Genomic DNA, 22,187 nt, shown 5'->3' with positions numbered 1-22,187 from the left:
ATTAATTTCTTTTGTAATTAGTTAAGAGCCATAAAATAGTCTCTTTAGTTGGAACCTCACTATTCCAGCTTGTTAGGGAGTCAATCTAGTGATCCTGTTACAAAAAACAAACCAAGCACATCCAGCACTCCAAAGTTGAAGCAACAGTCTATTCCACTGACAGATCCCAACCTGTTTTTCTGAATCTCCAAGATGCTCTGTTCTCATGCCATTCCCAAGTCTGGGACTAACACCTGTAATACTGTGATTTCCAAAATTCACCTTTTCTGCACTGTGAAACCTGGGCACTCTGGTCCTTCCTAGGCTGAGGAGCCTGCTTCAAGACAAAGGGGAGTACAAGAAATTATTTAATACAGTTACTGGCATCTGACAGGAACATTGATGGGTAGTCCACCAAGAAGTTCATCTTATGCTTTGCCTAATCCCTCTCACTCTGCAGTTAAGAGCCAGGAGATCAGTAAGCTCTCTTGACAGACTGGAAGGACAGACACATGGAGGTGGTCTCTGGAACATCCCAAGTACCAAAGTAAAAACAGCCAGCCAGAATCTGAACTACATCGGGGACAGGGCTAAAAGCAGGGTGAATGCATTCTGGATTCCGTCTAACTTCCCATCAAGTTTGCTTCCATCAAAAACTGTCTTTGAGACATATGTTAGCTAGAGAGTCTGCAGTACCACCAGCTATGCTCTAACAGCAAGGATCTTCCAAGTATGTCTAACCCTAGGGACACCCTCACTAAGGTCCTAGCAGACTTGGAAGTGTCATGTTCCTAAGGCTTTCTCTGTCTTTGCCCTGAAAAATTGGAGGGTTTTTGGAACTTGTTAAAGAGCTTTTTTGTCTGCTTTCAGGAAATATTTTCCTTTGGGTCCTTAAAAAATTTTAGCACAAGTAAGAAAGGTGTTAGCAAAGTCCACAGTAACAGTGTGGTTATAAACGTTTCATGGATTACCCAAATTCACAGGATGCTGTGGGAAGGGGAGAGTGGGCAGGAGCCCGGGGGTCAGGCCTCAATCCAGTTCCTAGATTCAATGGGCCTTGAATTGTGAACCATCACAGGATTCATGAGCAGCAGACACTCCATTTCTCTGTGCAACAGTTTCCTTATTTGCAAAACGGGGTTAATCACATTCATTATTGTGGGTAAGATGAAAGACGGCCTTCTAGAGGCTACTGTGTCACCACAGGGTGATGCACAACTGTCAGGAGCCTTATGCTGAAGGTATTAATCCTGTATCCTCATGGAACATGCCTCCACAGACCAGAAACCTTTCCTTCACTGACACTGCCATTACAACACTAATCCAGGAAGCACATACTTCCAGCTTTTCTTTCTCCACAATCTCTAACTTACCATTGCTGGGCCAAAAGAGCTGTTAGGAGGCTATGAAAGAATACCCACATATGCTCACCTTGTCTCATGCAATGCTGAGACCCAGTTCTTTGCCCATTGGCTGGATCAGCCCCTCCTGAGGCATCCCCCACCAACTCCATGACTGGAACTGCTATCCCCTTGCTCTCACACAACTCTTGCTCGCCTTCTAGGAGTAATCTTCTCTCTCTTACATTTAATTTCCCATTTTCCATAGGTGTGGGGAGGACAAGGCCAAGAAAGATCCTGACCTACAAACCCTCCAGCCATTATTACAAGCACATGTGATAGCAGTGACCCAGGACCCCACTGGTGGAAAAACAAAGTGAGATCACTGCTCTAGGTAGTCTGAGGATACTCCCAGTCCTGACTCCTTCAGCTTACGCTCACTTGAGAGGAAGATACTCAGGTCTGAATAGGTAGAGCCTCAATGAACTCCTACTGAGGGACACATACAACCTGATGAAGGCTTCTGTGCAGTTCCAATTATGATGTTGGATGGAGACCTTGCCTGACCCTCTGCATACCCTGATACCCATCAAGTCAAGACTCATGGACTTAGGTCCCAGTGGTCTGAATCCTGCTCTAAGGAGAGGATGGGGGAGCAGAGTTCCACTCACATGGGGCATGGAACATGACGAGGACAGAGGAGTGCTCCTTCACAAACTGGTCAAAGTCTTCATCGGTCAGGTGATAAACGGAGCCGCCCTCATCTGCCCAGGGAGTCTCAGGGACCTGGGGCTGTGGTGGCTGTGGACTGGAAGACCAAAAACAGGCAGAGCTCAGAGCAAGCCTCAGGGCTTGAGCCCCTTACAAATCCAGCCCCTGACACAAAGCTCCCACTGACTCAGCAAGTCCCACTCCAGGGGTTCGGCCTCTTCCAAAGTGCACACTGGCCCTGAAAGAGAAGGCATGGAGTAGGATGGCCTGCCTACCTCTACCTTCCCACCAAAGTTCCAGAGAGGTACTGAGAGGATGCCCTGATATAAATGGTGGCTTTCTTCTACCCTCTCACTTGCCCCTGGGAACTAGGGAGCTTGCTAGCTTTCTAACACAATTGTAAACTAGCAAGATTAAACAGTCACAGGGGAGGGTGACCTTTGGATTAGCCCACTGCTGCATTCAGTGCTGCCCACAAGGATGGGGAGGAAAAGATGGAAAATTGGTTTATGCACAGAGAAGGTAGGAAGAAACATGGCCACGGGTCTAAAAAGACCACACCTAGGTGAAGGAAAAGCTGCTACATGAGGGCACAGGGGCACAGAGTGCTCACTGACCAGCCTGAGGAAAACAAGGTTAGGAGAGCCCTACCTCCAACAGTGTTTAATGCCACCTCACGAATCCTTCCAGAATAACAACATAGGTGGTTCTCCCAGAGTTCCATATCAACGCCACCACTCATTAGCTGCAAACTTTGGGTACCACCTGACTTCTCAAGAGCCTATTTCCACCAAGTGGAACCACACACCGATAGCTATGCCCCGGTACTATGAGAAGGTTCGCAGGTACTCTCTTGTGTCTAGTACAAGATGGCTGGTGACCTAAGATTCCTACTCCTTTACTACCAAGCACCTCTTTTAAAGCACCTCAATGTAGCTTTGAGAAAACCCTTTAAGATGACAAAGGTGAAAATATAGTCATTGTTTCTGGCTTATACGAACCTACATGGCAAGAAATGTTTTAAAGTCTAGCAGCCAGGGCTGGAGAATCAATCAGAGAGCAAGACAGCTCATATAATGGAATCTGCCATCAGCCTGGCTCCACACTCCACTGCAGAAGCCCACACTAGTGCTGCAGACTGGCAGCATAGGTGCCCTACTGGCAGCCTCAGCCTTCCTGGTCCCAAGAAATGGAAAGTAGCAGGAAGTGGCAAGCCACTTCAGCCCATGCATGTCTGGTGGCAGATGGGATAAGGCAAAATTGAGCTTAGAATGAATCACCAAGTCTCAAACAATATCATGCAATCTAGCATCTTATTCTTGGCTCACACTATCACTAATTCTGTGAAGAATCTGTCTTTACAGTACACCTGCATATATACCAAGTGACATACAGTTATGTACATTTGAAACTATCTACTATAGATTATTTGTCACGGAAGAGACAGAAACAAGCCAGTGTGCATTGGAAGATGACAGGTCAGGTACACCATGCTCTACTCCCATATGGAGGGCTGAGAGCTGAAGGAAGATCAAAGACTCTATCCCACATGGATAGACTGCTGGAGACACAGAATGGTCTTGAATGTGCTAACTGTTGCATAAAAGAGAGACAAAATATAGTCATTCATGGAAGTGGAGGTGTGGCTCAAGTGGTAGAGAGCTAGCCTTGAGTGAAAAAAATAAACTCATTCCTATTTTTTTTTTTTTGCAGCTCTCTATGTTTGTACCTACACTATCTCTGTAATCTTATCTGAGTATATTGGAAACCGTGTTTACTGGTATTGGAAGTAGGAAATTCAAAGGGAATACCAAATTCGAGAGACACAGGGTAAAAAAAGAGAAATAACTACAAAAGCAATACTTGCAAAACTGTTTGGTGTAAGTGAACTGAACACCTGGGGGGGGGAGGGAAAGGGGGGGGAGGGAGGGGGGCATGAGGGACAAGGCAACAAACAGTACAAGAAATGTATCCAATGCCCAACGTATGATACTGTAACCTCTCTGTACGTCAGTTTGATAATAAAAATTTGAGGAAAAAAAAAAAGAATGGAAAAACACAGATTCCTTCAATAGCAAAAAAAAAAAAAAAAAGAAAGACTTTAAGAACATAGAGAAGCTCTCGGCCTTAGTGCCATCTTCCTGGAAACCACTGCGCTATGAGAGCCAAGTGGAGGAAGAAGCGAATGCGCAGGCTGAAGCGCAAAAGAAGAAAGATGAGGCAGAGGTCCAAGTAAGCAAGTTTGTGCACACGTCGAGGCCTGAGGAACAGATACAAGGAATGCCACAGGCCCAGACGCTGATACGAGTTGGACTGCAAGCCGCTGTCTGCGATTTCCCTGTGGATCTTAGAACTTCCATCGCCAAGACGATCTCCGAAAGACACCCATGTTGTTAATAATGGAGCACCCCCTGACGGTCCTGTGCCCTGGACCTGTGACATTCTGGACTAGTTCTGTTCATAGTTGTGGCTGAATGTGACGCGTGTACAATAAACCATCTCTTCTGCTGTTGCAGCTGAAGTTTCAAAAAAAAAAAAAAAAAAGAACATAGAGAAGCTGGATGTGAGACTCAACTGGTAGAGCACCTGCCTATAATCATGAGGCCTTGAGTTCAAAGAAATGAGCTGGATAGAAGTTGTTACCTACAAGGTGTGGGAGGGAGAATACAAAGGAGGAGAGGGGTTGAAGTGAGACTTTTCAAGGTGTACTTCTCATCTTAAATTTTTTTTTGTTCTGTGAATGTACTCTATTAATAAAGATCAAAACAAGAAATTAAAAATTCAGCAAGAAAATAAACACAAGACAGAGAAGCTGAAGTTCAGTAGGAGCACAAGCATAAGAAAATGAGAAATATGTAGTCAAACAGGGAGGAGAATGCACTCTAAATCCATTAAAATAATAGTACTAGAGGTTAAAAAACCATGTATGAATCCACTGGAGCAGAAAAGAACAGGAAACACCAGCAGAAAAGAGTAAAAGAGGTCAGTGCAATTTTAGAAGCTAGAAAACCAACATAGTATGACAGAAGGCAGAAACCACGTCTCGAAGCAGTGCTGCAGCTGGGCTGGAAACAGGAACTGTCACTGAAAACTGGAGCAGTTAGACCTTCAATCTGGAGGCACACCCACTTCCATTCAGCAGACAAGCAGAGAGTTACTTTCTGGAAAGGACTGTCGGATGGCCACAGTAGCAAGAAGACACGAAGGAAAGAGGGAGGGAAGGGAAGTCTGAGCCTGAAGCACTGAATTATGCTTCTCACTGTGTGCCTCTTCCTGATGGAGAGTTCCTTGAAGATAGGGGCTCTTTGTCATCTCTTTTCTTCTTGTACCTGATCACAGCAAACACCTAATAAAAGCTTGTTGAATAACCGAATGATAGGAAAGTAGGCTAAAAAAAGTAGTTAGAACGTGTTAAGTTTGGTGAGGAGGAAGCATGAGAGAACCCAGTATCTTCAAACATTTCAAACTGCTTTGAAAAGGAAATTGTGATTCATTTTCTATGACCTAAAGACAAAAACCAACACCAAACCATGGAAGCTTTAACTTGGTATATGGAAGACTGTTCTATCTATAGGAGGTGAGAGGGACAGAGCAGACTGGAAGTTAAAAGACCTGCTTGAGCTCTATTTCTATCTTTAATCAGCTCCAGGAACCTAGGTAAGCAAACCTTACTTAAAACATCTGCCATGGCTAAGAGTGAGGCTCAAAGGATATAATGTCTGCCTAACAAGCATAAAACCTGAGTTCAAACCCAAATATCATCAGGTGAAAAAAGCCTCAAAACACAGGCCAGTGTTCTTTATGATCTTTTATCTACCTCCCAAGTTCACTCAGGCAGACATGCACATGAAACATTGTGGAAATTTATAAAGCCCTGCCCAAGTAAGTGTTCCTAGATACCTTGCATCACCTATACTAAGACTGATCTAAAATAAATGGGAAACTTCAAGATGAGGCAAAGGCACTGGGGGGATTGCCAGGCCAGGTTTGCTGACTTCTCTGTGCCTTTCCAGTCTCTACTGCAGTGTGCTCTGCAGACTGGAGGAGGAGGAGGCTGGCCTAGGCACTCTAAAACTGAGAGGGCCACACAATAGCTACTATCTGAAGAAAGTTTGTCTGCCAAAGACAGGAAAATGCAACCTGGAGCATTCCAAGGCAAGAACACTTGATGTCTATTTCAGTTTGCCTCTTGTTGGTATCAGAATATACAAGATGGGATACACAGCTAGCCATATACAGTATATCCTTATACCTGCCTGTGAAGCTTAACCCACCAGTGTAAGCTCTGCCAGCAGGGGATGGAGATACAAGGCCTCAGAAGTGGCAGGAAGTATAACTGCTATAATCATTCTGTAGAGCCCTTATGCCCTCAACCACCAGGCCTCACTCCTGGGCTTTTGTAAGAGAAATCAGCCAGGCTAGATTTTTGTCCTGCACATAAACTCCAAAATGGCTCAGAGCCAAAGGAGCTCAGGGCATAGGAAAAAGTGACATCACTACTACCTGCCAGGATTTGAGAGAAAAATGTACAGACTTAAAGCAAGCCAGGAAAACTGCATGTGGAGCTTAGGTCAGAAAAATTTAGAAGGAAATTTGCCAAAATATCATGTTATCATTTTTGGGTAATGGAAAGGAAGAAGACTTTTTGTTTCACTCAAGTTTTTCTATAATAAGCATATCTCACTAGCTGACTTTTCTGACTTTTATCCTTAAAATTGCGGAAGACTGAAGAATTAGGCGATGTTGGCTACCCAGTGACATCATGAAGGGGCATGATGTCAGGGTGCGCACTGGCTATCATTAGGAGAGTCTCTACTGGGGATGTGGACTGCAATATGCCCCAACCCAGAGTCCTCATGGCTGGTGAGGAGGTGTTAGAAGGATCTGCAGATGACCCTTGCCTTTCCTGGCAGGTCCTCATCTCCATTCTCACCCTGCTGATTACCAGTGCACCACATGCTGTGAACAGAGGCTCTTCTCCACTGGTGAGAGGAGGAAGGAGCTGGGAAGTGAGGACACAACTCTGCAGGCAGGCATTCAGGGTGTGGGCAGGCCAGAGCAAGGTGAGGGGAGTAGCTGAGTACAGAAAGGAGAGGGCTGGATGACAGGGTGGCAGCCTCCAGTGGGGAGATGATAACCTGTTGCAGAACTCCACTGATGTGCTCCCTTTGGCTAGGGCTACCAGGTGATTCTGAACATTTTTTTTCCTTAAACACCAAACCTTATCCTTCCAAAGAGATATGAGGGTGTTTTGAAGCCAGAAAAGGTTAGAGAAGGGGGAGGGAAGCAGACAGATTTTATGCTCTGGTGACAAATGAGATTGCTATTTGTTGAAACCTTCTCCCAAAGCAGAGCGAGATATGTCTGGCTGGAGGAGAGGACATGCTTATTATCAAATGAAAAAGGAAAATAGGAAAGTGAAAGCCCAGGTTAAGACAATGAATACATGATAATGGGGAGCAGCCTTCCCAGGCAGAGGCTGAAAATGAGGTAGCTGATAGGGACAGAGATGTGAATATGCTTCCAAGAAATGAAAGATGTTATGCAAACACAAAGGATGAATTGGCTGTTCATCTCGAGGACCCTAGGATGGTGATAGCAGAGGACAGGGTTTCAGCCTCTGGAAACCCAAGTTTATTTCTTACAATCTTTTTTTTTAAAAAAAAACAAAACACAAAACATAAAATCTACCTTCTTATCATTCTGAAAAATTTACTGTGCATACATATCTTTGGGTATCTAATTCTTTAATCTGGGTTCCTTAGGTACAGATGTCTCTAAATATCTACAAGCTGGCAAAATTGGGTAGGGGGTGGCCCTCCAGCTGAGCCAGACTGTGGGGAGCAGCTGGGAGGTGGCATCAGGCTTCAGGGCTTGGGGCTCAGGGCTCAGGGCTGGCTTTGTTTCTGCTCTCTGCTCTGTGACCTCAGACAAGTTGCTCAGTGCCTTAGTTACCTCATCAACAAATAAGGATAATACTGTGAGCAGAAAGTAGGAATCCTGGTGACGCATCTAGAACAGTATTGGCCATGGTAAGGATCTCAAAGTATTTTCTGTTTTATCTGCAGAATTACACACAAACAACCACACACAGTGCGGGTGAGTAGGGTGAGTGCTCAGTGGGGGTAGCCTGGGAGGCTTCAAAAGAGAACACAGCCTGCATGAAGGTGCTGGTGTGGTTGCAAGGGGTGGGTATGTACAGTGTAGTGACCAACAGGGCACAGCAGCAGGACTGGCCCAGCAGAGGCTTCAGGTTGGGGAGTGGTGTCAGCAGAGAGGCTGGATCCGTGTGTTCTGATAGCACTGGAAAACATGGATGCAGGTTGCTATAAAGCATGGTCTTAGCAGGAGGCATGGGGTGGGGAGGAGGGGACAGGGAGATGCTCTGAAAGCCTAAGGTATTAGATGGGGTTTGGAATAGCTTCACAGCACAATATTAATACAATGTTGCATTTGGAATAAACATTCAAGAGACAATTCTATTTTCAGAGATCTCAAGTGTTTGGAACCTTTCTAAAATCTGACATCTTGGGTGAGAAACATTTCTACCTATCAGATAGACAGTAAGGAATAAGTCCATTTGAAATATGAGAATATTTCCCAAAGCCCTTGAGTATTTTTTTTAAAAAAGCCAACAGCCATCCAGAAGAGAAGAAAGGAGACAGATGCTAACCAGGGCCCCTCTCCACAGGCCCAGGGCTCACGAAATCCTCACAACTCCTAGGACCCCAGTCACACAGATTCCAATACTGACTTAAGACTCTGGCCTGACCCAGTAATGCACACAAGTGCAATAGGTCTCCTACCCTTCCTTATTCCACCCCCTTTACCAGCCCTTGTCCCGAGACTGAGAGGCCAGCCACCCTTGGGCCTAGCAGATATCTTCCTCTGGGTGCACCCAACATGAATGCTCAACTTACTTCTTCAGCCACTCCACGATGTCCTCGGCTGTGGACCCATAGTTGTCATACGGGAACAGAAACCGTCCTTTCCTGTGATATGCAGAGAAACAGTATGGCTAAGCCAGGGACACAAATGCCATTGGGGAGAGAAGTGAGCACCACAGGAAAGTAGGAGACTTACTCAAAATAGCAGATGGTGGGGTAGCCACGCACATTGTACTCCTCCTTGATGTTTTCAAATTCAGAGGGGTAGACATTCATCCCAGCCAGGACCTGGGAGAAGGAAGAACAGACTAGTCCATCCCCTGTAACTGGCCAGGTATCCCAGCAGAAAAGATACATGAGATAAGCCCTGTAGACTGGTATGTCTCCAGGGCAACTGGGAACAAGTGTGACTGAGTTAGCTGGGAATAACAATACAGCACTCTGGAAAAGTCAGTTGTCTAGGTCCATACAGCTGGTCCCTTACACTTGCCCTTCAGGAAAGACAACTCCTAAGCGAAAACAAAGTCCTGAGGGCTAAGGAACTTGCTACCAAGTTCAAGGCAGAGTCTGGAGTAGGGCTACAGCCACTCAATGCATTCTATATCTTTTTTTTCTGCCCATATTAACTCAGGGTATACTCTTCCTTTTATATAAATGGAAGTAAATGTTTTCAGACATATTCCATGCCTGTATATATCCTTAGACACCTCCATGGATACCTCATGTCCTTGGCCTAATGTAGAACAATCTCAGACTTTCTAGCTCAGGCATGAGAAACGTGGTATCTAGGGATCTGCCTATCTCTCCTCCCTCCAGACCTTGTACTGCCTCTCTAGTTATTTCTTTCTTTTGTGACTATCACCCTCAGCCTAGTTTGACCAAAGATACAGAAATTTGATAGAGACAGGTAGCTGTATTACTAATACATAGCTAAATAGTAAGAAATACCTAGAAAACAGCATTCTGAGTCTTCTTCCTTTCCTCAGCAGCTAACTACTTCTCTAGGGTTGGATTATGCACTTTGGCTCTGAGTTTGTTCTCATGGGCAAACACTGCTAGACTAGCCAGTGGGAAAGCTGTCCCACAGAGCAGGGTGGCACAGAGGTAAGAGGAAAGGAAGTCCCCAGGAGCCAACAGCAGTTACGGCAGTAGAGAAAAGAAGCCCAAGAAGGTAAATGTTACCATTTCCAATGCATAAGGATACAGAAGAGAAAAAGGAATGCAATGGTTTCAGTGGACAATGAACTTGATCCAGAAGACTGCTTTTACCTACATGGCAAATGACCTTGGAGAAATCACTCACTCTCACTGAGTTATTTGTTTAGAAGGTATAGGAGATGAAACTATCAAAGGGCTCTTAAGAGAATTTAATGAGATGACCAAGTCGAAAACTTCAAGAACAAAACTGGTGTTCAGCAACTGTCAAGGTCCTTATTCCCTACCAAGTCTTCTTGGTGACAGGGCCACCTGTGCCTCTGGTCTCTACCTCCCGAAGCATGTAAAAGTGTCATTCTAACTGTTTTAATTACCTAGCACAATGCCTGGCATGTAACAGGCACATAATAACTGCTTGGGAAACTGTGGGATGCCACAAAGAATATGGGAGAACAAGTCTGAAACAGAACTTACTAGAAGCCCCGCAGCCCTCTAAAAGCCATTCTGCTCATTTCTGGGATTGATTCAGCCTGTTCCGGTAATATTTGCCTCTTTCTTTTCTGTCTAATTGATCTCTTTGTCAGTGTACATTCACAAGATTAATTGTACACATCCCTCCTCTTTTATTACATCACTTCCCTGCACCAAACCTTCCAATTCCATTGACTATAGGCTAAAATCCAACTTCATATTCAGCCCATATGGTCCCTGTCTCATTTCTAAATCCTCCTTTCTTACAAAACTCCTAATTGTACACCTGTTAAGGTGTAGATTTTGTATTCTCCCAGGAAGGAGATAGTCTGAGATTTTTGCACAGGAAGGAAGTTGAACCATCTGCCTTCTCAGACTCCTTGTAGAGCACACAGCAGCAGCATCGAGTGGCTGGGGATACCGGCTCATGGGTCAGGATGCCTGAGCTGCAATACCTGCCCCCTATGTAGCAAATACTTTTTCTGAACAAGTCACAATGTCATGTGCTTTTGGTGAAGACTAAATATAGTAATGTAAGTAAAGTCTCTGTAACACTCAAATTAGCTCTTGTTAATTCTATTGAGAGGGTCTCTAATGCTACTTACAATCCAGAACACAAAATGCCCTTCCCTGGCCCCTACTTCACGTCTTCCAGTTCCCTTGCTGAGGATGCCTATTCCCTACCACTTTGCAAATCTTTCAGGCAAATCAAATCTCACCTCTGTGGACAGCTTCTCTAAGCTACCTTTGCTTGGGGTGACTTAATCCTAGAGTTTCTGTAGCACTTCTGTGCTACTTTGAAAGCACTGTATACAAACATATTTTTTAGAGGTCTTTAAAAAATTGTTTTTTAAGAATTGTCATGTTTGAACTCAGGGCCTTGTATCTGCCAAGCAGTGCTCTACCACTTAAGCCATGCTTCCACCTCTATTTTCTTTTGGTTATTTTTGAGATAGAGTCTCTCAAGCTTTTCTTCCCAGGCTGGCTCCAAATCCTGGTCCTTCTGTTCTCAGCCTCCTAAGTAACTAGAATTACAGATCTGAGGCAGTGGTACCCGGCTCAAGTTGAGGCTTTTGAAGCCACATGTGACAAAACACCAGTCTAAGGCAGCAATAAGACCACAATTTCAAAGTAAATGTGTCTGTGGGGTCGTGCAACTGGAACAACCAACATACTCTTCCAATTCCAATCCCTGCCCAGGAACAACTATGGAAGCTGCATAAGGAGGTTAGCATATGAGCTACTGCCCAAAGCAGGGTCAGACTTCCATAGACATGCCAAGAAGGGAGATAGAGGCAAGACTGCAAGATTTGGCTCAAGAAATGAAGAACACTGACAGAAAGCAGAAAAGAGAAGGCTTGAGAAAGATTTGAACTACCTAAGAAATAAGGACTCTATTCAGGATAGAGAGCTGCTGAGGTCTAATTAAGATAGCAACCATGAAATTACACCCATCCTCTGTTTCTGGATTGGTATTCTGCAAGGACATCAGAATCACTGGATGTATGTGTCTCATATAAAATGGAGTTTTATTTGCCTATAATCTATATGCATCCTCTCATATCTTTAGATCATCTCTGCATTACTGTAATATATAATGAAATGTACATTTCTATACACTGTTGTGATCATGTGAACAATGACCAGTGAAAGTCTGTATGTGTTAGTACAGAATCAATTCTTTTCCAAATATTTTTGACCCACTACTGGTTGACTCCATGGATGAAGAACCCAAAAATACATAGGGCTGAGTATATGATGGGCAAACTGTAAGGGAAAGGTGTGGGTCATGGAGATAAGTCTTGACCACCATTTAGTGTGGCTAACCAGAGCCTGACCCTAGGATTGTGGGCAAGGGCAAAATGATGGATGTGAGATGCTCAATGAGGACCTAGCACAGGACATGCCAGAGGAGAGGTCTGGGTGATCTGGCAAGGGTTCTAAAGGAAAGCTGGTGTCTGCCAAATGGAGAGATGCTGACTTTCATTTTAGATATTCTGCATTTGGGACATGGGGAAAAAAACAACAACAGGCTGAGATGTCAAGCAAGCTGGCAGACATGTGGTGGTGGTGCTGAGGGGAAGATCTTGGGCTCTTCAAAGCTACATTTTGCTGAAGCTATTAGCACAGGCAAGATCCCTAAGGGACAGATTGTAGCAACACAAGAAAAGTAGTGCCAGGCTCATGCACCATGGGCTAAAAACAATAGAACACAGAGGCTTAGAAGTACCCCCAGCTAGAGAGCAAGAGGCACAGGGACAAGAGATTTAGGTGGAAAATGAGTCTGTGTTTACCAAGTGTTCCTCATGACAACCCAATGATGAGGGCAGAGAAGACATTATTACACTTTTTTTCACAGATGGGGTAACAGAGGCTTCAAGACTAAGCAGCTTGCCTAAGAACTCCTAGCTAATGAGTGAAAACCAGCACAGAGCCTGATCTATGCAAATTTGTTACCATGATGGTTCCATTTCAGTGTTATACTCATACTGTCCCACCATGGCTGAGGTTAATAAGAGACAGTGGATATGGATAATGGAAAGGTTGGGAAGCTGGGAAGCAGGCTCGTAGAGATGGGGCTCATTCTGAATTAGGGAGCAACTCAGCTGCTGCTGAGGATATCAATTAGCAAGCAGTAGGAAGGACAGACACTGATGCTTTACCAGACATCAATGACAGCCCCAAAGAAGCAGATCTGAGTTTGGAAAATGGCAAAGACTACACATCCCTGACCTGGCTTCCTCTCTGACATCATCAGGTTGGATGGCTCCCAAAATCTCTATAGAGAAGTTTTGACCCTTGCTACAGACGTAGTTAGCCAAAAAGGCCTCAAAGACGACAGAGATGAAGAGGAGGCAGAGGGCTCTTGGCTGGCTAGATTTCAGCACTGGGTAGGGTGAGCTTTTGACGCCTGGGGAGGAGCAGCCCATCTGTCAGCCCTGTGTGTGTGAATATGAAAAGCAATCAACACCTCTGGTAGCCTAGCCCCTCCAGTCCTGTGCCTGGCTGCTGGGGAGCTGCTGTGCATTAGAAATCCTAGCCTCCAAAAGCACCTACATAGCTGGGGAAGGGCTAGAATCTTAGAAAAGATGCTTTCCTGAGACAGTAAGAGGGGGCAAAAAGAATTAAACAAAAACCTCAAGCAAGGAAACATGAGTTCATAACGTGTTTCCTTCATGCACATAATGCAGATGACCTGGGCAAAAGTAATTAACACCTAGCCTCCTATGGGCTGCCCAGATCCAAGGAAAAGCCTCCTGCCTTTTCTATAATGTTGTTGAGGGAACAGGAAGGGCACCTTGTACATCTGAAGACCAGGACCCAGCCAGGAGAAAGTAAGTCCTATGATCACAAATATTCCTTGGGGCTCACCTTGTAAAAAAGCCTGATGCAATCAAAGACCTCGAAATAAAAACAGACACCCTGAAGACACTAAAAGAAGGAGTAGGAGAAACACTTGGGCTCCTTGACACAGGATGAAACTTCCTTAACAAAGACCCAGAAATGCTACAAATCAAAGAAAGGATGGACAAATGGGACTGCATCAAACTGCAGAGCTTCTGCAGGACAAAGGACATAGCTCGCAAGATAAACAGAAAGCTCACAGATTGGGAAAAGATCTTTACTGGCCATAGAATGGAAAAAGGCCTCATATCTAAAATATAGGGAGAACTAAAAAAATTAAATTCCTCCAAAACAAAACTGCAAAGAACCAATACCCCCCTCAACAAGTAGGCTAAAGACTTAAAAAGAGACTTCTCTGATGAGGAAATGAGAATGGCCAAGAGACATAGGAAAAAGTGCTCTACATCACTGGCCATAAAAGAAATGCAAATCAAAACAACATTGAGATTCTACCTCACCCCAGTAAGAATGTCCTTTATCAAGACAACTAACAATAATAAATGTTGGAAGGGATGTGGCCAAAAGGGAACCCTACTTCATTGTTGGTGGGAATGTAAACTGGTTCAGCCACTCTGAAAAACGGTATGGAGATTCCTTAGAAGGCTAAATATAGAGCCTCCTTATGACTCAGCAGCCCCACTTTTGGGCATCTACCCAAAAGACCACAAACAATAACACACTAAAGCCACCAGCACAACAATGTTCATCGCAGCACAATTTGTCATAGCTAAAATATGGAACCAATCCAGATGCCCATCAGTAGATGAATGGATCAGGAAAATGTGGTACACATACACAATGGAATTTTATGCCTCTATCAGAAAGAATGACATTGCCCCACTCGTAAGGAAATGAAAGGACTTGGAAAAAATCATACTAAGTGAAGTGAGCCAGACCCAAAGAAACATGGACTCTATGGTCTCTCTCATAGGGAATAATTAGCACAGGTTTAGGCTAGTCACAGCAGAGGATCACAAAAGCCTAATAGCTATGCCCTTATGAACACATAAGATGACGCTAAATGAAATCAACTCCATGTTATGGAAAGGAGTGTTATATCACTGTTGTAATTACTTTCAACATGCCATGTGAAACTGTAGCTTCTATTGTTGATGATCTTCTTATATCCCCTTTCTGTGATTGTACCTGCACTATCACTGTATCTTATCTGAGTACACTGGAAACTGTTTATACTGGTATTAGAACTAGGGAAGTGAAAGGGAATATCAAAATTGAGAGACAAAGAATAAAAAGACAAATGACTCCAAAAGCAATACTTGCAAAACCATATGGTGTAAACCAACTAAACAACTCATGGGGGGAGAGGGAGAAGGGAAGGGAGGAGTGGGGAATGAGGGAGGAGGTAACAAACAGCACAAGAAATGTACCCAAGGCCTAATGTATGAAACTGTAACCTCTCTCTACATCACTTTGGCAATAAATAAGAAAAAATAAAGCCTGATGCAAGCCCAATGCCAGGGGGAAGAACCCATCCCCGAAACCACCTTCCCATTGTCTCTGCCCTTAATAATGAATACTCTGGATTCTTTTAAAAGGAAAGGATATCATTCTACAGAAGACAGAGTCTAAAATAAAATGTAACTAGGAATAACAAGCCACACAGTTACTTTACTTATCTTTCAGCATGTACTAGGTACCTACTATGAGCTTGTCCTTGTGCTATGTGCTAAAGATATGACAGGGACTTAGCTTTTGCATCCATGAAGCTCACATATCACAATCAGTGTCATATGATGAACAAAAAGCAACATGAAACAAAAGCAAAGATGGAACCAGGTGCTGTTCACTCATGCCTATAATCCCAGGTACTTAAGTGGTTGAGATCTAGAGGATAGGGGTTCAAAGTCAGCCTAGGCAGAAAAGTCTGTGAGACTCTGCCTTCAAAATAACCAGCAAAAACTAGGTCTGAAAGTGTGACTCAAATGGTAGAGTACCAGACAGATAAGCAGGGACTTAAGAGTAAACCCCAGTATTATCAATTTGAAAAAAAATCAAAGCTGGCTAGACTTGGCCATGCACAGCACAGACAAGCTCTATGGTATGGGCGGGAATGGTCCATGAGGTACATGAGACTGGCATCAAGCCCTCTTCTTTGATTGGGCCAACTGGAATAATTAGTTCATGATCTGATTTGGGGCTGGAGCTACTTATTTGACAGCTCTACAGGGTTTGGAAGTAGAACTGAACAGTTTTCTAAGTACACAAGGGCACAGGAAGACAGAACACAGTAGGCAATTAAGTCTTTTCTCCAGGCTAAATAATTTTAAAATATGGTATCTACTGAGGCCCCTGAAATGTGTAGAAACTTCCCCAGAGTGATATGTGTGCCCCAAGGCCAAATGACTCTAGGAAAGCTACTAAAAATTCATTAGTGAAGAACAAGTAGGACCCTAGTGTTATACCAAAATGAGGTCAAAAGACAAAGCAGACTTGCAGGTGAGTAGTGGGGCTGTCCACATGTCCATGTAGTGCCACTTAGACTTTATATGTTGACTTTGAGCTAATTAGCACATAATTTGATACATAAAGATCATAATGCAATTTTAGGACTTCAGATCTTTCTTAATAAAGTTTGGACCAGTCACATTGAGATGGTTCTTATGATACCCTTCCATGAAATGTTTATGGATTTTTTCCAAGCTTTCTGTTTCCACCAAAACAAAATACTCCTGTTACTTAGGGGGCAAAACTAGGCAAATATATATTTCAAAACAATTCAATTCTGGATCTCAAAGAGACACTTTATGAAATAAGGATACTGGTGTCTTTCTGGGTGGTGGGGGCTTTTCATCCAGCTCTGAAAAGCCCAGAGGTGAAATAGGCCATTCTTCGAATTGTAGATGTCATGATGTTTAGCCCCAGGAAAGATTTGCTAAGGAGAATGTTCCTCCTTGATTTCCCCTAAATGGTTGCCCATGAGTATTTCCCTGTATAGATTAGTTTTGTTAAGGCTTGGGTCTCTACCACAAACATGTGGTTTTTGTCTTTAAAAGCACTGTACTAGGCCAGGAGCCTGGCTCACACCTGTAATCCTAGCTACTCAGGAGGCTGAGATCTGAGGATCGCAGTTCAAAGCCAGCCCAGGCGGAAAGTCCATAAGACTTTTATCGCCAATTTAACTACCAGAAAACTGGAAGTGGCACTCTGGCTAAATGCGGTAGAGCTCAAGCCTTGAGCTGAAGAGCTCAGGGACAGTGCCCAGGCACAGAGTTCAAGCTTCACCATCAACACAGAGTACAAAAAAAGCTTTGTGCTAGTTATATTCTGGGCTGCAGGTCTGTGGGACAGGAGTCCACTTGCAATTGTAGGCTTTCTAATAAAGACTCCCAATTTGACCTCTCAAGATGTGCTTCTCTGTTTCTCGTGATTGAATTCCTGTATAATACTTATACTTGCACCCTTCTCCCTCCCCACCCTGCTCCTAGCCCTCTTCTTCACCAAGACTGAGAGCCACCCATCCCTGCTGTCCCAGAAAGCCTCACTTACAAAGTGGCCTCGAAGCTGGGTCGCAGCCTTCTGGAAATGTGGCATCATCCTCTTGCACATGCTGCACCCTGGTTACAGGCAGGAAAAACAACAACAACAACAACAACAAATTCAATTATGGTGAGGCTGACCCTGCCTTCCAGCTTGCCTTCTCCAGGCTGTCCTCCACTCACAAATATTTAATCAGCCTGGGGAGCTCAAGACTGCAAAGACTATGGGCCCTCATAAAGAAATAGGAGGCAGAGGCCCTGTCCCCAAAGAGCTAAGAGTCTGATACCACAAAGCAAGGCAGAGCCTAGAATTCCTCCACGAATGTGAAGACTGAATGGTAAACATGTCACTAAAAGCAAATCACAGAATATGAAGTGCTGATGACCAGCTCAAGTGGAATTTAGGGAGCCAGAACAGGGATGGGAGAGCAAGCAACCTCCTGCATACACAGCTAAAAGCCACCCTCACCATTTAGTCAGGGGCTGCCAATGAACCAGTCAAATGCCACAAGGAAGGGCAATTTGTGACCATAAATACAAAGACTTTGGGGATATTTTTTCATGCCTCTTTTCTCTTCCATTAATAAGGATAATTAAGCAATGACTGAGGCAAGCTGAGCGTGAAAGGTGCTGGCTCTGACAGCTGGGAAAAGAATTCAGACAGGACTTAGACACAGGAGTTAATCTTTCCTGACCTGCTGAGGGCCCTGGCCAAGTCAATTCCTCTTTTGGGCCATTCCTTCTCCTGGCAAAGGGGGCAGGCAGGGAGTGGAAGCACAGACAACCCCAGGTCTTTCCAGCTCTGAGAGCAGAGGCTCCTGTGAGGGCTTTGGCACAGCCTTCTCTGGTATTTCTGTGGTGCATATGGCTACATTCCTCTTTGGGGGAGGTGTCATCTTTCTCTTCTAGCTTTGAGGGTTTCAGAGTCAAGCTGGCGAGGTCCCAACTATCCACTGCTACTTCAGTGTGACCTTGATTTAAACCCAAACAGAGAGCTATGCTTCTATACTGACCCTACTGGACAGGAGAACCAGTTTCCTCGGCCACCAGGATTTCTGACATGCCAGGCTGTCACCCTTCCTGATAGCTGCTCTGTGAAAAACAGGCTTTGAGAAGCATCTAAATGCCACAGAAAACCAGAGCTGCCTGGAACCACATTTCAGGCTGGTCTCAACTCAGTGAAGCGGGGCCATGGCCCATGTGGTGGCAGGCTGACAAGCTCTAATCCATGTTGAGCCAGCATTGTGACAGAAGTGATCAAGTAACTGAAATTACAGAGGCCTCTCGCCTTCCGGTGCAGATGTAGGCACTAGAAAACTGAGAAGAGGTCACATGTACCTGTCTAGCACCAAGTCTACTAGCTGCCACAATGCCCCAGAGCCCTGCTGCCAACATTGCTAGCCAGCAGACATGTAGAGACACACACATGCTGATGCCTATGAACTCTGGACTTGAGTTCCTGACATCAGTCTAGGCTTCTGCACCAGCCATATGCAACACTTTCCCTGGAAAGACAAGAAGCTTTTCTCAGGGACATGGGCACCACGAGTGGCACTAAAGGGGGACTGTGAAGCTGTCTAGGGCATTGTTCTCACTGTGCAGAGTCATAGAGAATAGGAACTGTGACAATGCCCCAGTGGGAACACACAGGTGGATGCCCACAGGAGAAACGGGGGACTCTGAGGAATGAGAGCCCTTGACATCTGCCCTTGGACCAACTAGCTGTAGCACCGTGGGCTACTGACTTAGACTGTGATCCTCAGTGTCCCTGTCTTTAAAATGGAGATTGCACTTGCTAGGCAGGTTGGGTACTTGCCCTGCAGGTGTTAGGTAGAGCTAACACCAGGAAGGCACACAAAGCTTGGCCCTCAGCAGGGGATGCTCAGTACCTGGAACACAAGACCTGAGAGTTGTCTTCCTGTCTTTAGTGGGGGCACTTCCATGGGGGAAAAGAATGCCACTCCACTCCCAGGTGGGAAACAAAGGCACACATGCTGTAAACAGCTCCTCTCTCTACTGCTTCTTCACTCAGCACTGACCACTTCAGGAGCTTAATTGATCACCTGTCACCCTTAACAGATGTGGCATCTCTTCCAGCTCTGTTCACTGGCAACATTATCCTCCCCCTCTTCCCAAACAGGCCAGCTATCAGGAGTGGAGGGCAGCAGCTCTGGGTAGAGAGGTTACTGGGGAAAGAGGAGTAATAGAAAGCTACATGCCCAGCCAATTTCCAATTTAATGTTACCAAAAATAGAGCTGGTACGATGATTCCTATCTGAGTCTTATCTTTCAGTGGATTCAACAGGGAGGCTAGGGAAGAGGTAAGACTAATTATCACTCTCAAAGCCCAAAAGTCAGAGCAGTCAGCCTTTTTATTTTCTCATTAATTCAGTGAACAAACATTTACTGAGTAAGCACCAAGGCTTGGGGACCTGGATGCCATGTCACAAGGAAAGATCCCCAGGGCCTCTGGATTCATTCATCCCACACGTGATCACAAGATCTGAGTACTAACAGCCATCCAGGTGAAGGAAATCGCTGTGTTTCCCAGGAGAAAGCTGGATTATGAGGCCATGGAAGCTGCAGTGGACTCATTTATAAAAGCATGAATTTGTTTTATGAAAGACACAAATATAGCAAGAAATCTGGGGTCCCAGGCACCTCGCAGACCATCCAATCTGACTTCCATGGGAAACTTATCATAGCAACTGTTTTTTACTTCCCTCTCTCGCCCATTAGGATGTGACACCTACAAGGTTCCTAACCTTCCCCAATCCCAGCACATAAAGATGATCATACTACTCACATGGCTGCTATAATGAACAGGACAGACACACTATCAAAGGGGCCTGGGAAAGGGCGAGGTGGTGGTAGAACACCACACACATCAGTCGCAAACTGCTTTTTAAAGTGATTAATGCCTTTACAAGGAAATTTGCACGACTGTACCATGATTCTACCCGGGGACCTGTGCTGTCTACTGACACACAACCCACTTTACATTGTTATTTCACTAGTTGTTACATCCTGGGGGTTCTGAGATAAACCAAAGGAGTTCTTACTACTCCAGGGACCTTGAAAGCCAGGTATTCCTGAAGCAATTCATAGCTGGAAAATTAAGAAGATCCCTTCAAGAAGAAAGAAAAAAGGATGAGACATTAATGACCATAATAAAGATAATGAGCAGGGGTGAATATGCAGGCCATTCTTGGTAGAGAAGTAACAATGGAAAGGGGGAAGACAGGCACACCTTGGGGTTGAGAAGGGTATAAGCAAAAGACTAAAAGGCTAGAGCCAGGGAGAATCTCCTGTCATGATGAACAAACTACCGACCCAAGTCAGATGGAACCAGGAGGACTACCAGAATCTAACTAGGTGTGTCACCAGTAGTAAAGGGTGTCTGTCAGAAAGAAGAAATTGAAATGGATCTTCAAGAGTAAGTAGAACCCTGGGACCACAGCTTGTGATACTCTCAACTTGGGTTCATCTACCTCCTACGATTGACAGCCTCCTTTCTCCAGCCTTCACAGGCAATGACACCTCTGGCTTCCTGAGTGGTATGTGCAGGCTCCACAGTCACAGCTCAAAGGGTCTTACCAAGCTCTAATCATCCAATCATGCTATGGGTTTTCCATAAGACTGCTGAATGGCCCAAAAATGACTGCCTGAGATTCTGCCTCTGTCACAATGGTTAATCTGCCTTAAAGCTCAGAAGTAGTCATGAACAACATGTCAATATATGGACAGGACTGTTTTAATAAAACTTTATTAGAAAAAAATGTGGCCACCCACAGGCCATAGTTTGATGATCTTGCATTAAAGGCTTAGAAGCAGGAGGTATAATTTTGTTTTCCAATAAAACAGAAAAGAAAAGAAAATAGGTATTAAGTGCAATGGCTCATGCCTGCAATCTCAGCTACTTGGGAGGTAGAAATTGGGAAGATGGGGGTTTGAAGCCAGCCTGGGCAAAAAGTAACACTCCTTATCAACAAATAAACTGTATATGTGGAATGTGCCTATCATTCCTGATATGCGAGAGACATAAGTAGAAAGATTGTACTCAGAGGCCAATCCTGGGCAAAAACTCAAGACCTTACTTGAAAAATAAATGAAGCAAAAACGTCTGGGGACATTATTCAGGTGGTATAACACTTCCTTAGCAAGTGTGCAGTTCTAAGTTTAAACCCCAGAACCCCCATAACAAACACACACACACACACACACACACACACACACACACACACACACACACACATACACACACGAAAAACAAAAAATCTGCCCAGTATACATTACATCTGGTATTGTGGATGGTAGCAAGTTTTGTAAAATTTTAGTTTCAGCTTATTTATATATTATTCACATATAAAGTAGAGTTTTAATATAAATTCTATTTTTAAATTGTGGCAGTGGGAAAGGGCTATTTAATTTCTTTCTTTCTTTTTTTTCCAGTACTAGGATTTGAACTCAGGGCTTTATGCTTACTCAGGTTGCTGGCTTGGCTAGCATTCTACTGTTGGAGCCATACCTCTAGCCCTGCTGTTTACTGATTATTTTTGGGGATGGGATCTTTTAGAGTTTTCTGCCCCGGCTGGCTTCAAAGATCCTCTGGATGGTATGAGCCACCAGCATCTGGCTTCTGTATATGTTTTGGGGACAAGATTTTGCTCTGTAGCCCAGACTACTCTCAAACACCTGATCCTCCTGCCTCCATCATCCAAGTGATGGGATTATAGGTACAA

The 22,187-nt window shown here is 44.5% G+C and overlaps 2 protein-coding genes across 2 annotated transcripts in view; one reads left to right on the top strand and one right to left on the bottom strand.

The window, feature by feature from the left end:
• The window catches only part of Pdia5 (protein disulfide isomerase family A member 5), an 87,844-nt gene that overhangs the window by 22,742 nt on the left and 42,915 nt on the right, over positions 1 to 22,187 (bottom strand). The window contains exons 8-11 of the mRNA XM_048346773.1: positions 17,456 to 17,523; positions 9,114 to 9,205; positions 8,951 to 9,022; positions 1,991 to 2,127 (exon numbers count right to left, since the gene is read on the bottom strand). Coding sequence (XP_048202730.1) covers positions 1,991 to 2,127; positions 8,951 to 9,022; positions 9,114 to 9,205; positions 17,456 to 17,523 — 369 coding nt within the window. The remainder of the gene's footprint in view (positions 1 to 1,990; positions 2,128 to 8,950; positions 9,023 to 9,113; positions 9,206 to 17,455; positions 17,524 to 22,187) is intronic.
• Kpna1 (karyopherin subunit alpha 1) overlaps positions 11,599 to 22,187 on the top strand; it is a 596,817-nt gene continuing 586,228 nt past the window's right edge. The window contains exons 1-2 of the mRNA XM_048346771.1: positions 11,599 to 11,899; positions 16,347 to 16,351. Of these exons, the coding sequence (XP_048202728.1) occupies positions 11,779 to 11,899; positions 16,347 to 16,351 (126 nt within the window). The 5' untranslated portion in view covers positions 11,599 to 11,778. The remainder of the gene's footprint in view (positions 11,900 to 16,346; positions 16,352 to 22,187) is intronic.

This window comes from Perognathus longimembris, chromosome 5 (assembly GCF_023159225.1).
Source record: "Perognathus longimembris pacificus isolate PPM17 chromosome 5, ASM2315922v1, whole genome shotgun sequence".
Classification (NCBI taxonomy): Eukaryota; Metazoa; Chordata; class Mammalia; order Rodentia; family Heteromyidae; genus Perognathus; species Perognathus longimembris.
Note: the sequence above shows the minus strand (reverse complement) of the source record. Positions and strands in the feature narration are given on the sequence as shown.